Below are 15,860 nucleotides of genomic sequence, written 5' to 3'. Positions count from 1 at the left end.
ATCTTCCCAGTGATAAAATTCGCACGCCTAACCAATTTCTCTCAGGTTAGATACCATACCCCGACCTCCCTTAACTCCCAGAGGCTAACGCGAGCGCATGATTGAGCAAGCGATCCCTTAAGCCAGACAAGGCCTTCAAAACAGGTCTCACTGTTGTTTAACCTCGTGGCAGGAGTATTTCTTTACTCTGAATGTGACAGAAACAAGACACTCTAATGCCATTTTGGTAATACTTGTTTAGCTCTGAAAACTTTGGGAGAGAAGTTTTGATGACACAGGAAATAAAAGCTGCCCCTGAACCGGGAGGGCAGCTTGAGTCACCTTTTACTTGACTGTCTGGGTTTCCTTCTTCCTCAGACGTGAGCAGTGTTGGCAGAAACAGAGAATGCTGGGTGAGCATCATGTGGACCACCGGGAGCTGGATGAGCTGGGTGCACACGGAGCTCTCGGGGCCGTACAGCAGCTGCGTGGCAGCACACAGGGTGTGCAGGAAGGTGTGGTCCTGATAGCGAAACCTGAGGGGAGGGTCAACCAGAAAGAGTTCCATGACAGGGAAGTTTGTTCTACAGGAAACTCATTTTTTTTTTGTCTCAAAATTTTATTACAATTTTCAAACACAGCACCAAGTTAAGAATGTTACAGTGGATGTCCATATACCGTCATCTGGATTCTACCTCTAATGTGATGTCATCCTTGCCAACCTTGTTTCTGTCCACCACCAGAGACACTTGTGAAAAGGTGGGATGCGGTGCTCTTGCAGTCCGCGCCACTAACAAAGGGGACACGTCCTGAGAACTGTTATCATCAGACAGTTTTGTCACTGCACAAACATCGCAGAGCGTGCTTACTGAGACAGCTACCACATCACCAGGAGAAACCACCTCATGTGGAACGCCATCACACGTGGGCCCACCAGTGACCACAATGTCTTACATGGCACAGGACCCCATTTTCTTTATGACACAAACACCAAACACACTTCCTGTTGAGATGAAACACCAGGAGGCAGGGGAAGAGCTGGGCCTGAGTAGAGGAAATGAGCCTCCCAGCCCACCCTGCTAGCCAGGCCTCTCGCCGGCCTGCCTTTCTGTCGGCCACTCAGAATTAAATGGCCTGGAAGCTATGTCTTAAATCTTCCAAACCCCTACAGACAGGGGATAGAAGAACCATGATCTAGAGAAAAGCTTTTGAGTTCTACACGAACTATGCTAAGAATCAACACTGCCAGGCAAGGTGGTGCACGCCTGTGATCCCAGGGGCTTGGGAGGCTGAAGCAAGAAGATTACAGGTTCAAGGCCAGCCTCGGCAATAAGTAAGCAAGGCCCTAAGTAACTTAGTGAGACCCTGTCTCAAAATAAAAAAAAAAAAAAAGGACTGTGGATGTGGCTCCATGCTTAAGCACCCTGGGTTCACTCTCTAGTACCAAAAAACACCCCAAAACAAACAAAAATCCCCAAAAGAATCAACTAAGTTAAGGTAGGCACTCTAGACACATAAATTAACCAAAGACAGAGAGAAATGCCATCAAAGCATAATGGTCATCCATAGCTCCTTCACTTCTCTCCTCTTGTGAGAGAGAGTTTTCTCTGACTAAAGTTCATGAATGATCAGGGAAACGGAAATGACAGGCATGGCACAGCACCATCTCACGACATGACTGCCAAAACTAAGGAGCCTGACTATGTCAGTGCCAACAAGAACACGAGGAAAAATGGATCTACACCACCCTGCTGAGTGCAAATCCACTCAACTGTGGAGAGCAGCCTGCACATCAGGGACACTGCGGGTGTGTCCACATTAGCAGCCAGTACGTCCCCCTCTCACACCAGCACAGCCAGCTGTGCACCAAGTTACATGTGCTGGTCCAGTCAGGACTCTAAGGGGGAGACTTGGGGAAACAGCCTAATGTCCATCAGTAGAGGATGGCTACGTTAGTGCGGCATCTGAAGACAGTATACTGCATAGCAGTAAAGATGAACGACTTGGATCGACAGGCAGCAAATTCAATAAATTAGAAACATTTGGGTAAAAGAAAGGACATAAAAAGAAAGACACTTCTATGTAAGATATTAAACACATTAAACATTACCGATGAAACACATACTGACACATAAAATGTGAAAATGTAAAATATACATGAACAAGACAAAGCACAGTCTAGAAGAGTGGGGGAATGGGGGAAGAAAATGAATTAGGACAGATTTAGTACAAACAAAAAACTGTCATCACTGATCAAATTGGGGTGCTATTACTCTTTGCACAACTCTGTATTTTAAAAACATTTCATTTTTCAAAAGGTTGCTTCTTTCCTCATCATTAGCATCACCCTGTATGTCAATAGGCAAATCATTTCATTTCCCAACAATCCTCATGTTCTAGCTCTAAAAATGAGGCAACTCCTGCTCTACCACTTGTATTACAACAAGCTGTGTAAGAGGTTTTTCATGATTCACACCTTTATAAATTCACACCTTTATAAATGATACTAAGTAAATAAAATCAACTTACTTGAGTCCCATTTTCACAAATTTCTGCCAAGTACTAGGATCAACTTCCTTAAGTGCATGCTATGAATAAAACAAACAAGAAGTACACATGAAACATCAATGTGTTTAAAAAAATAATACTGAGAGGTTCCAGCTGTCCAAGTTTTGGGAAGGTAGCTGCCTCTCTGGGTCTGATTTCCCTTCTGTAAAATATTTGATCCAAGAGTTGAAAAAGGAGCCCCAATCACCCCTCCTGCTCTAGGTGTCTGATCTTTCCCAGCAGCGACTGTTCTAGCCACCTGAGGCCACTCTGTTTTTAGTAATTTAAAGCAGATTCAAAATTTTTTATTTTTTATTTTTACAGACTGCATTTTGATTCATTGTACACAATTCGGGCTCAACTTTTCATTTCTATGGTTGTACAAGATGTAGATTCACAACATTCCTGTAATCATACATGTACATAGGGTAATAATGTCTGTCTCAGTCCACTATCTTTCCTTCCCCCACCCTCTCCCACCCCCATTTCCCTCTACACTATCCAAAGTTTGAGGCCACTCTTGGCGAGCACCTGATAGCTCAAGCTTGGGAGGGCAGAGAGAAGAACCTAAAATGTAGACTGTGGGTTAAAGTTAGAGCTTTCCAGTCAGTATGAAACACAAGCTATCCAAATAACCCCACAGGTTTCTGGTGCCTGGTGGTGTTTTTTGTTTTTTTTTTAAACTTTAAAAAAAATAAATCGGTTATTTCTACTAGTAGTTCTGACTTTTCTTTTTAGCATATCTCTGCTTACTGAACAGGCAAAAAAGACATTTCCTGAGGCATCCTGTCAAGTGTTCCTTTGTCCACCATTTCAACAGCACCAACAGATTTGCAGTTAGCCTGTTATTAAATAGCCAATGAGAAGCATCTGTGTGACCGGGTGCGTGCTGGCCAAAGGGAGGAGGGACATGGACCTGAAGGGTGGAGCTGGATCCACAGACCAGGCAACAGCAGCACATGCTTAGGCTGCTGCCTCCCTCCATCAAGCTGGCGGGCAGTGGCCACCTCCCACCAGACACTGAAGGAAACCCAGGGTCAGCTGGACCCCTCGGCCAACTCCTACTCATTCCAACAACAGAGGAGTCCATAAAGCGTCGCTTAACTGAAAGAAGCCCTCCTACTCATCCCATTCTAAAATATGTGTTCTCTCTGACCCAGCAGTTCCTCTTTCAGGTATTTACCTGGAGAAAACCAATCAAATGTGCAAACACGGACCATGCAAGATTCATCACACATGCTTAACATACTGTACTCTCCTAACAGCAAAAACTGGAAAGCCACTTACAGGAGCAGCACTACATGCCACTGTTCATCTACCTGGGAAAGACCACTGCCCCACAGCCAAGGTCAGGGCAGTGCTCAGCCACTGGCCTGGGACACAAACTTCAAAATCTGGTATCGTGTAAACCAGACCGAACCAACAGCTAAAATACCAGGCTACCTACTGCATGTACAATATGATTCCATTAAGACATAGACCTACACAAGTTTTATCAGGTGTGCATGTACACACACGTAGATATATGTAGCAAGATCTCTGGAAGCATATACACCTAACCTACAGTAGGATGGCCTCTAGGTAACGGGAAACTAATGATTTTCTTCTCTGTATGTTTTGCAATACTTACTATTTGTAATGACTGTATGTCTTTTAGTTTTATAATTACAAAACCAATAATTCCAAATTTTCATGGAACTGGGGAAGGGGAGGTAGGCATACAAGGGAGAAGTACTCAGCAACAAAACATAATAGACTACTCATTCCCACAACAGATGACCCAGAAGGCATCATTTAACTGAAAGAAGCAAGACACACGAAAGGGCTGATATGACTACACTACATGATTTCAAGGCTGTGAAGGTCTAAAACAGGCAAAATAATCTAATGGTGACAGAAATCAAAAGTGGCTGCTTCCACCAGACATGGTGGTGCATGCCTGTAATCCCAGCTACTCAGGGGGACATGGCAAGAGGATCACAAGTTCAAGCCCAACCTTAGCAATTTAGAGAGATCCTATCTCAAAATTAAAAAAAAATAATAAAAAGGTTTAGGGCTATAGCTCAGTGGAAGAGTGCCCCTGGGTTCAATCCCCAGAACTGGGGAAAAAAAGAGTGAGAACTTCAGAGGGAAGCTAGTTTGGGGAAGAAGCACAGGAACTGAGATGAAAACCCTGGACAGGAGTGTGGAGCACACGGGTACATGAGCTATACTTAACAGTTCTGTATTTCATATCACGTAAATCATACCAACTAAACAAGACGAAAGGAAGGCCCAACCCCTACGAGCACTGCCTGTCATGTGGCTGGGTAGAGGGGAGGCCCATGGAGTTGGGTTGCACTCCCTGTGGCTTTGTGGCCAGCTGGCACTTCCTGCCTCCCTGGCTCAGCTCTCTCTGGGTCTCAGGCATACTCCTCCCTTCTCTTAGTTCTGCCATGTTTGGATTCCTCAAATTCACAAACATGTGACATAAAAATTAAGCCTGAAACTACAGGTTACAGTTTCTTAAAATAAAAAAATAAGTGCACAGCTTGGTCTGTGACTTAAAAATGTATTTACCACACACTTGTTCATTTTTACCTGCAGTTATTTTCCTACAATTACTTTTAAGTCTTGGGTTCAGGGTTTAATCACGAGTCTAGGACTATTTATGCATTTTGATATCATGCATTGCAAATAACTCACATACTTATGCTAACCTTTGGGATATTAATTATTTCTGTGCAAAATATAACATTTTTCAGAAAGGACATTTTAATAGAAGGGAACAATGACCAAATATTTCCTATTTTTATGAAAACTATCAACCCACAGACCAAGTAGTACACTGAACCCTAAGTACAAGAAACTTGAAGAAAACAGCACTAAGATGCATCAAAATAAAATAGATTTAAACCACATTTCAAGAAAACAAAAAGTCCTAGGGGGCTGCAAGTATAGCTCAGAGGTAGAGCACCTGACTAGCATGCATGAGGTCCTAGGTTCAATCCCCAGCACTGGGGGAAAAAATCAGCCAGAGGAAAAAAAGATACAACAGAATGGATAGCAAAATTACAAACCAAAATCCCTCAGGTACACGGAAGCAAAAATTCTTCGTAAAATATACAAAATATTAGCAAATCAAATCATATATATATAAAAAAAGATAATACATTATGATCAAGTATGTTCATCTCAGGAATGCCAGGTTGGTTTAACATTCAATACTCGCTTAATATAAAAACTAAAACCAAGACCTTACTAAACATCTCAGTAGATGCAAAAAAGCACTTGACAATATACAGCATTTGCTCCTGATGGAAGACAGCTCATCAGTTCAAGGGCTGTCCCACCGGCCACTCTGCCCAGACACGGCCCCTCTTACTTCCCACCATGCCACAAGGCTGGAAATGTATCTGCAAAGCCTGGTTTATCTAGCTTACCATCCCTTAAAGATGTGAACTGGATGTAAGAAAAGACACCTACCAATAACTCGCTTAATCTGAACAGCATCTGCCGCTCTTGCTCCTGGGTATTGGCATCGCCTGGCTGGCCACCACTGAAGGACACCAGCAGCCACTGCATGCAGGACTCGAGCAGGGTCTTCCTCCAGGCATTCAGCTCTCCTGAGGACCCCTCCAGGGCTGCGGAGACTGCGTCTGCCACGAGCCAACTGCAGCAGGAGACCAGAATTGCACAGTTAGAGGATTCAATCCAACCTTGAAAAAACCCGCATGGGAACGATGCCCCGATTCCTGTTCCACACACTGCCCACTCCAGGAACCACAGACTCCCCCCGGCCTTCAACATCAAAGATGCACCATACCGTTCAAAACCAACAGCGTCAGCACAGAGAGAAAGGATACGTGTGTCTCGACTGCATCTAGATCAGGGTCTCTTTGAGTCAGCACTGAGACATTGGGGTCAGATAATTCTTTCTTATAAAGGGCTGCCATGCGCATTCCAGCATATTTAGCAGTAGCCTGGCACCTCTAACTTCTGGATGCCACACCCCTCGCCCCAGCTCTGACGATGAACAAAGTCAGACATTGCCAACCACCCTGGGGGAAATCACCACCAGTCCATAAGCTCTCAGAGACGTGCCCGCTCCAGCATGGACAGTCAGAAATTAGCGTTCCCGTCAGAACAGCTGTCTCACCAACCAGCACAACAGAAGAGCAGCTGTGTGTCACTAACTTACTTTATAACTACTGAAGAAAAGTGAAGCTGAGAGGAAACCGGCCATCTGACGACCTATGCCCTCGTACCTCTTGTGACTGTCTGGAGTCTGAAGCAAGCTGGGCAAACGATCCATGAGCACACGGAGACCCTTGGCTCTTGCAAATGGGACCAGCTGGGCCAGAGTTTCCTGAAGCAGCCCAGACTCTGGGGGCCCGCTGGTGCTGAGAAGCCTGTCCTGCAGCTGTTTCCACAGGGCCTTCCTCAAGACAGGAATGACAGCAGAGGACACTGGGGCAGAGACACCAAGCAGAGGTCACCGTACACTGCTCAACTGAGTCAGTCTGGACAGGAGCTGGCTGCTGTTAGGTATCCTGTGATGTCACTGTGAGAGCCTTAAATAGGCCACAGAATAGTACTGACACCAAGGAAAGCAGCAAATGCTACACGTTCGCCTCCTCCCAGGGCCAGCTGTTAAATGTTTCCATCTCCTCAGTCGACATTCTTGACAAATGCTCTTGAGCCCAGTGTGCCCCGTATGCCCCAGACCTAAGTTCATAAGACCATGAGTATGGAAGTTCTGAACTCCCGTGGGACCCATTCTCCAAGGCGCAGGAGCAGAGTGGGTGCCTAAGGAGAGGTGAGTCAAGAACCACTGGTGGAAGGCTCATGCCTGAGGGGCTGTCTTCGATTTCAAAGCATCTCTGACCTCCAACACAAAGTTATACAAAACAGGCAAAGCAGCAAGAGAACATAATTTGAGCATTCAACAAAAAGGAATCAAGGGAATTCGAGGTAATCAGAAAGTACATCAGAACTGAAACACAGTAGGTAAAGAAAAAAGAATGCTGGACCCACACTGTCCCAAGTGACACCAACTCCCCTCTCCCCTGAAGGTGGGGAGAGTACAGTGGACAAGGCATGGCCCAGCCCTGCATGAGTCCTCAACTTAGCAAGGCAGCCCCAGATGACCCCAACTACTGCCTACCCCACCCCTTCACACAGGGTGACCAGGGGCACCAGGGCTACACCTCAATTCATTAGGTCAGGAGACCGTGGAGGGGTGTTGGGGATTTCTCAGACTTCCTCCATCTTCAGAGCTGGTCAGATGCTGGAAGAGCAAGGAGAACTAAAGCACTCAGACCATGATGTTGTGTGGTTTTTAAATGGACATGCGATTCTCAATCTCCCTGACCTACAACATTCCAGTTGCCCAAAGCCAGCCTTTTCCATACCTCTTGCTGGGCGCATGAAGTGCCCGTGAGTCCTGCACTGGAGGTACACGTGGATGAGGGGAAGGAAGCTATCCAGATCCTCCTGCAGGCTGAGCCCCACACTGGCCTGCCCACACCATAGCTCAAACCTCAGCAGGTGGGTGCAACTCTGCTGAAGGAGCAGGGCAGCGATGCCAAGTGCCACTTGTGTGTGCCGGGCCAGGCAGTAGTCAAGCAGGTCGGCTGCTACGACGGAGGCCAGCACAGGGTCTCTCTGCAGAGTGTGCAGGAACACAGTGTCTAGTTCATCCACAGCCAGGGTTGGAAGCAGAGCCCCCAGGCCTCTCACGTACTCAGAAGACCAGAGGAACTCACGGCCCTGCAGCTGATCCTGAGGGCTGCCAGTCAACAGCTGCACCAGGGTGTTTCCAAGAGCACTCAGGTGTCTCCCCTTCCCAGGGGACTTCATGGGTCGCTGGCCCAGCAGGTGGGCCTCAGGTAAGCCCAGCAATGCCAGGGTGACCTCACGGAGCTGGGCACCTTCCATGTATGGATACAGTTCCTGCAGGGCCTCCAGCTGTGGTAGGGTCTTGGGTAGCGATGTGGCTGGGCCTGCTCTCCTGGCTCGCAGCTCCCTCAACACACTTTGGGTGATGGCCTCCGAGTACTTGGCCAGGAGGCCCAGCCGACCCATGTTACGAAGGATTGGGGCACTCGCCACCAGCAGTTGAAGGGCCCCTGCACTGAAGTGGGCCGCCAGGAGCTTCACAAGGACGGGACTGAGTGCGTGTTGGGGTAGCACCTGCTGCTCTAGGGCCAGAAACCAGGCCTCCAGTGTGGGGTGTCTGAGGATGGCCACCAGCACCTCCTCCAGTATCTGAAAGACAGAGACAGTAACATACTTCCATGAGGCCCTGGGTCAAGGAGGAGGGGCAGCTGCCAGGGAGCACTTGCTGCCACGAGATAGTGAGGAGGAGGCAGCAGTGCGTCCCACTGCTAACCCACAAGGCTGGGCGGGAGCCAGACTGCACCTCTCCTCCCAAGAAGTCAAGATGGAGATCAAAGAAGAAAGTCATCTATTTCAACTTCAACAAGACTATGGATGAGGAACACACTTGTCTTCTGAACCAGCAGAGCAGTTACACGGCACACGCTGTAGAACACACACCTGACCCAACTAACTAGACTGCAGCACAAGGAGAGAGGAGACAGGAGAGAGGCTGTGTTTCAGAGCACTGCACTTCCGGAGCTTGCGTGCTGTGGAAGGAAGGGCTCCCACTGCCCATCCTGGTCAGCACAGGCCGCAGCTAATCAAGAGGAAAGTGATTTCTCGGGTTTCCCGAGACGCTCACAGCTTGAGGTGTGAGGGGGAGTGCAGAGGTGGGGGTGCCTATGCAGACGACTAAGGGGAAGGATAAGCTGCGCTAACCCTGGGTGGGGGTTAAGGTGTCAACAGCTCTGCTATAGTTTTCTGCATTTCACTATTGTATTCAGTAAACACATATTTGCAATCAGAAGTACTGAGAAAGCCACTATCCATCACTCTCTGTGCCCTAGGGAGAAGGCTAACAGGATGCCTATGAAAGAGATGGCAGTACCTGGTCATCAGCCAACTCCAGCGAGGCCACAGACTCCATGTCCAGAAAAAGGTCGGACTCGGTGTGGACGGCCTCACGCTTCCGTCGGTTCTGGGCATCCAGCTGCTCACAGTGGATAACCAAGTGCCTGAGGAGATCCAGGAAGAGCTGCAGCATGCGGGGCCCTGCACTGCGGCCCAGCTGTGAGGATGAGAAACGCACAGTTCAGAGATGGGCGGGCTGACGGTCACCTGAGCAGTGACTGCCAGGTCCCCAGGTAATCAGGGAAGGAGAGGAGACTCAAGGGGGCAGGCTGAGACGGCAAGGCCTTTACACACAGCATTTGTGTTTGTGAACAATCATCCTGGGTTGTCTCTCAAATGAGAGACCTGTCTTCCTGACTGGGTGAAATACAAAGATCTATTTTGGTAAAGACAAGAACAAGTCAATTCAACCTAACCTGCGCTCTATACACCACATCAGGGAAAAGCTCACCAGTGAGCTCTGAGTTCATCAGCTCAAGAAAGGAAGAGGCCTGGCCATGCCAATCGACTCTAAGAGGCGCAGGGTCACCCCATGACACACTGGCACATCTGGCCATCTTGTGGGCTGCCAAGAGACATGCTGTTCTGGAGAGAACAGTACTCTGCCTCTACACATTTGCTCCAGGGAGAGGTGGCCAGTATGGTGGGGGCAGAGCTGAGAGTCCAGGTTCCTGAGTCACAGGCTTGCTCTGTGGCCCTGGGCCATCAGAAATCCTGTTCTGCAGTATGGACCAGTTCCAAGGCCACATTTCCTGCAGGTAGAGTATAGATAGAATGTTGGGAGTGAGGGCTGGAAAGACAACACTGACCTGGCCAAAGTTCTCCACGGTGGTCCTGAGGTAGAGCAGCACCTGCTTGGCTGAGCGCAGCACCTGGTGCTGGGCCAGGTGTGGGATGGCGGCCTGCAGTTGCGTCTGGATGCCCCCATCCTGAAGTGTCTGGCTCTCATAGGCTGTCTGCAGCAGGGCAGAGAAGCAGGGGGCCTCTGGAGGTGCCTGGGGTACAGGGCTGCTTGAGGCCTGCAGCAGCTGGGAGACAGCAAAAGACAGAAAGACAAAAGACAAATCACCAGGACGCGACATGGCACACAGTGGTACTGAACTCAAGGCCACACATGTAACAAAGGTCGCCTCACACTGATCACACTAAAGACTGAGACTGCATGGCATTTTACTCAAGCAGCTAGTCCCACATATTTTCCTAGCGCGTGTTCCTGCTGACAACACGATGACACCTAGAAAGAGGTACGAGGAGACCCTGCACAGACAAAGTTTAGTCACAGGACGGGACGGTCCCTGGAAACAGAAAAGCCCAGCCTGTGCAGGGGCCCCTTGAGCTACTTGCCTCCCCAGGAGCCTAGGGAACTGCACTGTCAGGACAGGAAAATGACAAACACAACAAAGAAAAATTTCTGGAGCCAATGTGCCTCAAACAGTAGCTTCTGAGAAAACTGCCTACTGCCCTCTTTATTTACCCCATGTGCTTATGTTGTTATAACTCCGAACACTCAACATCCACAGGCTAATAAACCCAATGTCGCGCGTGCCCCGAATTCAGCGTTCTCTCCAAGTGCAGCTCCCAGACCTCTCTCCAAGTGCAGCTCCCAGACCAGCAGGGCAGCGCCACCGGGACCTGCGGCCACGCTGTGGGTGCCAGGCACGTCTGAACAACCCCCAGGGAAGTCTGATGCACCCTGAAGGGTGAAAGCCACTGCTGTGACACATGTCAACAGAGCAGGGTCGCTGACGTGAGTGCCAGAAGGGGCAGCACTGAGCTCCCAGCCACTCCACACTGCAGAAGGTGGCAGCAGCTGTTACAGTAACGGACCTTGGGGCCAGACTGCCTGGACCACGTCCTGACTCCACCGCTGGCTGCTGGTGGACTCAAGGTCTCAGTTTCCCCATGTATACAGAGGTGCTGGGAGTCCTGACCTACTTCTCAGAGCTGCTGTTAGGATTAAAGGGCTTAAAATACATGTGGGACGCTTAGTGTGGGGCTGGGCACGCACCAGTAAGCCGAACGTACCATCGGTGTGGCTACTATTCAAAGAAAAGAGTCCTAACCCGTCTGCTCCCTCAAGTACAGTGAAATGCAACGAACCCACAAAAAACGCACACAGCGACGCTGACTCTGGCTCCACACGACTTATGTACACACTGCCTTGGAGCCAGACTCTCATAACAAGAATGCAGCCCCCACCAAAAGAACATCCCAGTTTGAGCAGAATGGAGCCTGCTGGGGACCTTGAGGGAAATCTAGGGATACGCCAAGGTTCACAGAAGAGAGCGGCAAGTGTCACAATCCACTCCGTAAGCAAAAAGGAAAGACAACCTCCTGTCCTAAGCTAAAACACTCATTAGCCAACTGCCATCACTACGGAACCAGTGGGAAATTTAATCTTGTTGGTCACTGCGTCCTCTGTGTTTCAGTCACATCAGCCGAGCAGCAGTGACACCTCTTGGCTTCCTCCCGCATGCAGGGGAAATTTGACGGTTAGCAGTTTCTCCCTGCGGGCTGCACGGCAGTGGCCCGGGCAGGTACAGCTCCCAGAAAGACACTCTGCAGGAGCAGCGATCACAGACACAGCTCACCCAGGGCTCCCGGGCTTGCTCCGGGATCCAGAGGCTGTAGTATCTGCTAAACCTGGAGAGCCGAGGGCAGCAAGGTGGGCCTGGAGGCTCAAACTTGTCATAAGCCTGGAGGAGCAGACACAGAGCCAGGGGGTCCCTCTGGGTGTGGAGGAGGTCGGTCAGCACTGCTGTCAGGTACGTCACGATGCTTTCCCCTGCAGAGGAACAAGATTCGTGTGGGAAAGGCCTCCCATAAGGGCCCTTCTGAGGTGCACCACCACTACCTTCTCCCACAAATGTGCAAGACCCAGACAAATTCGGGCAATTCCACCAGGGGTCACATGCCCACATAGGGAGGTAGGTGTTATAGCACAGACTATCATAGGTGCCACTTTATTAAACAGACAGCACATGGTCAGATCTCAGGCCCTGAGGCAGGGAAGTGACATGTAAGAGGCAAGGCCAAAGCCACCTAGATCTAGGACTTGCTACGGCTCGCTAGACCCTTCCCTCTGCCTCAGCACACGAGCCCCTCTGGTAGGCAGAATGGGGCTGGAAGGGTTTGTCCCTTGCAGGCCACAACATCTCTGACTTAACTGTCCCCTCTCTTCCCTTCCTGAAAGTCACATGTTGAGAAAGCACAGTTCTAAATCGGAAGCAGCCTGGATTCCTGCATCACCTACTGGAAGACAACCCCTGGGAATAGCCTGTACAGGATTATGACATTAAACCACTGCCGTGTAGGGTCTGCTCCATTACTGCCTAATTATACTAATGTGACCTGTGGGTGCTTCCTTGAGTCTGAGTTGCCTGGAAAACACAGCAAGTATGAAGGACTCATTCTCATCATCAGGATATCAAGAACGGTGAGCCAGGCACAGTGGCACATGCCCGAGTCCCAGCAATTCAGAGGGTTGAGGCAGGAAGATCACAAGTTCAAGGCCAGCCGCAGCAACTAAGTAAGATCCTCAGCAACTTAACAAGACCCCCTCTCAAAATAAAAAGGCTGAGAATACACTCAGTGATAAAGCACCCCTGGGTTCAATTCTCAGTACCAAAACAACAACAAAAAGATGCCAAGAACAGTATGACAGCTGTTGTCCACACATCAATTCACACTCATCCCATACATGAACGCTTGCCCCACAGCCAGCCAGCCTCGGGGTCGATATGCTGCCCTATGAGCTGCCAGGAAGGCAGGCAGTTGTTATTCTGGTGGGTCTGAACGCTTGCTGCCCAGGGTTCTCAGTGACTGAGCCGGTGCAATCCTACTCCCCAAGACCCAGCTGGCCCAGTGCCGCCAGGACAGCTGACTGTACACAGTTACAGGTACCTGCTTCATTTTCTGCCCCAAGGAGCAACTTATTCCTGGCTTCCAGGGCTGCAGGGACCACAGCACTGAACGGGAACGTGAGCAGGATCATGTCTTCATTTAACAAGAATCCAACTTCCTCGTCCAAGCCTTCGTTGCCCTCCACCAGGACGTCTACCATGTCCAGCACATCTGCACAGAAGAGAGAAGCGGGAGCCCAAATGAGAGAAGAGCCACCACAAGTCCCCAGTGCAAACAGCCCCCCGGGGAGGGAGATGCATAAGGACAAATAAATCTCACCTTCTCTTGGGGGAAAGCACTTAATATAGTCAGATCCTAAACAGACAAAGGCATTGCCTATGAAGTCTTAATAATCTCTGTCTGACAAAATGCAGAATATTCAGTCAAGCTGACAACAGGCTGAACTTTTCTTAAGTATCATGAGAAACCCAGGAATTTTAACCTGGGAAAATAGCCAAAGTTTGAGATGCAAGAGTCTGAGGGTGAAAGCACAGACCAGAGCCAGAGAGTCTGGGTTTAAATCCTGACTTTGCTCCATAGTACGTGCAAGAGCTTGAGCAAATTACTTAACTCTCTGCGCCTCAGCTGCTTCATCTAAGGAGGACCACGATGCCTTTCTTTTAGGTAAGGGTTACTGTAGTCTTACCCAAAAGTTATTTAAGAGGTATACATGATGCAGATTTGTAAAAAGTTTACAAAAGCACCTGGTGCATAGTAAACAATCCAGCAAGTAAACTCTGCACACACTGCGCATTACATAAACAAATTCGACAAACTTCTGGAGTAGGCTGAATTTTGACACCAAGAAACAGGACACCAGCACTTTGCCGGAGGCATTAGTGCAGCCCTATTCTCTATGGCTACCACGCCACTATGCTACACAAGCTGCACAGCACAGGAGGGAGAGGTACCTCAGAACCTACCATCAATGTGGGACACAGGAATGCTGGCGTCGTCAGTATCTTGCTTCGTCATAGTGGCCTGCAGTGTACTGGCCTCCTGGACAAAGTCAGATGCTTTGTCTGTGTATGAGTAAGGATTCGCCACCAATGTCAGTAAAATCTGGGCAGTAAAGAGCCAAGTGGAAAACATTTAGATGGTCACAAGTTAAAAACAAAACAACAACAACAACAAAAACGCCAAAAAACAATGGTCAAAATCAAGGACTAAAAATGTTAACAGTCCTTAGTGAATAGTTTTATGTAAAGTTCTTGTTTTTTAACTTTTTGTTAGTTAAAAACAACCCCAAAACTCCATACTAGTCTTCTAATACTGCATTTAGTCTCTTCCTATTCCCCTGTGCAAAAATAAATTCCTGAAAGGAAACAAAACAGCATGCAGTAACGTATTCCTTTTTCACAGATCCTACAATTGAATGGATGCTGAGGCCCCAGCAGGATCGAGAAGCCAGCTGAGATAAGGAGCCTTCTGGTGCTGGCACACCACAAAATCTGAGGGTGCTGAGACAAGGGCGCATCTCACGTCCGCCAGAATGCGCCCCTCCTGTGAGGAGCGGGGCTTACCCTTTCTAGAAACCGGATCACAGTTTCCCTGCTCTCCTCTGCAGTGCTATCCAGGTGCTCCAGCCAGAGCTCCAGCTCCTTCCAGGTGTGCTCGAACACACCTGTGTCCCGCAGGATCTGTGAGCAAAAGGATGCCACAGCATGGGTCAGAACAAAACCAACTTTCTGTGGTTTCATGCCTCCCCAGCATTAACTGGAAACAGGGGAGCATGAAGAAGCATGAACGTGTCATCTAAAGGTTTGGTCTAAAAGGTTCCTACAAAAAAACATCCTCATTGTGGAAGGACACGAGGAAAAGGGATCATTCCGTGCTCTACCCAAGACAATGCGATTCCCCTCCCACTACTGCTTTTCCTGAATTTATAATAAAGGGAAAGAGTTGACTGCCACTTAGGCCGCCTGGATTTGCACAAAGACCTAGGTAAGCACAGAGGACTTGACGCTCAAAACAACTCAACCCTGGACCTATAGGAAACCCCTGAGGCGAGAACCATGCACACCACAGCCTTTCAATGTGGGACCTTAAGACCCAGACCTGGGCAAGAAGCATCACCACCACCAGAACAGAATTGGGCACCAGGCAGAATCTGCATCTGTGGGGTTGAATAAGTGACGGAGACTGGAGGAGTTAAACGGCCACATGGCACAGAGCCCTGTAACAGTGTGCACCAAACCCCGCAATGTGTGGATTCCACCATGTGCCACTAGTGATAATGAAGTGAAATGTGTCTGCTGCAGGTTCACACCTGCGCTACCTGGATGGAAAGGGCAACCTGGAGGCAAAGACTCAGCCACAATCTTCAGGCAGCTCAGGTGAGATGTGGAAAGTAAAGTGAGATGACCAGCCCTTCAAATAAAGGTGAAAGGTCACATCTCTGTGCCCTACAAACTGTGGATGTGGTTGTTGTAGCACCC

General features: G+C 48.9%; 1 protein-coding gene across 1 annotated transcript in view; it reads right to left on the bottom strand.

The window, feature by feature from the left end:
* Positions 1-15,860, bottom strand: part of URB1 (URB1 ribosome biogenesis homolog) — a 67,059-nt gene that overhangs the window by 19,807 nt on the left and 31,392 nt on the right. Inside the window, exons 16-26 of the mRNA XM_079156416.1 lie at positions 14,946-15,062; positions 14,346-14,484; positions 13,423-13,593; positions 12,111-12,304; positions 10,329-10,547; positions 9,497-9,676; positions 7,920-8,775; positions 6,774-6,975; positions 5,992-6,178; positions 2,509-2,567; positions 322-515 (exon numbers count right to left, since the gene is read on the bottom strand). Of these exons, the coding sequence (XP_079012542.1) occupies positions 322-515; positions 2,509-2,567; positions 5,992-6,178; positions 6,774-6,975; positions 7,920-8,775; positions 9,497-9,676; positions 10,329-10,547; positions 12,111-12,304; positions 13,423-13,593; positions 14,346-14,484; positions 14,946-15,062 (2,518 nt within the window). The remainder of the gene's footprint in view (positions 1-321; positions 516-2,508; positions 2,568-5,991; positions 6,179-6,773; positions 6,976-7,919; positions 8,776-9,496; positions 9,677-10,328; positions 10,548-12,110; positions 12,305-13,422; positions 13,594-14,345; positions 14,485-14,945; positions 15,063-15,860) is intronic.

Source organism: Sciurus vulgaris, assembly GCF_902686455.1.
Source record: "Sciurus vulgaris genome assembly, chromosome: 10".
Taxonomy (NCBI): domain Eukaryota; kingdom Metazoa; phylum Chordata; class Mammalia; order Rodentia; family Sciuridae; genus Sciurus; species Sciurus vulgaris.
Note: the sequence above shows the minus strand (reverse complement) of the source record. Positions and strands in the feature narration are given on the sequence as shown.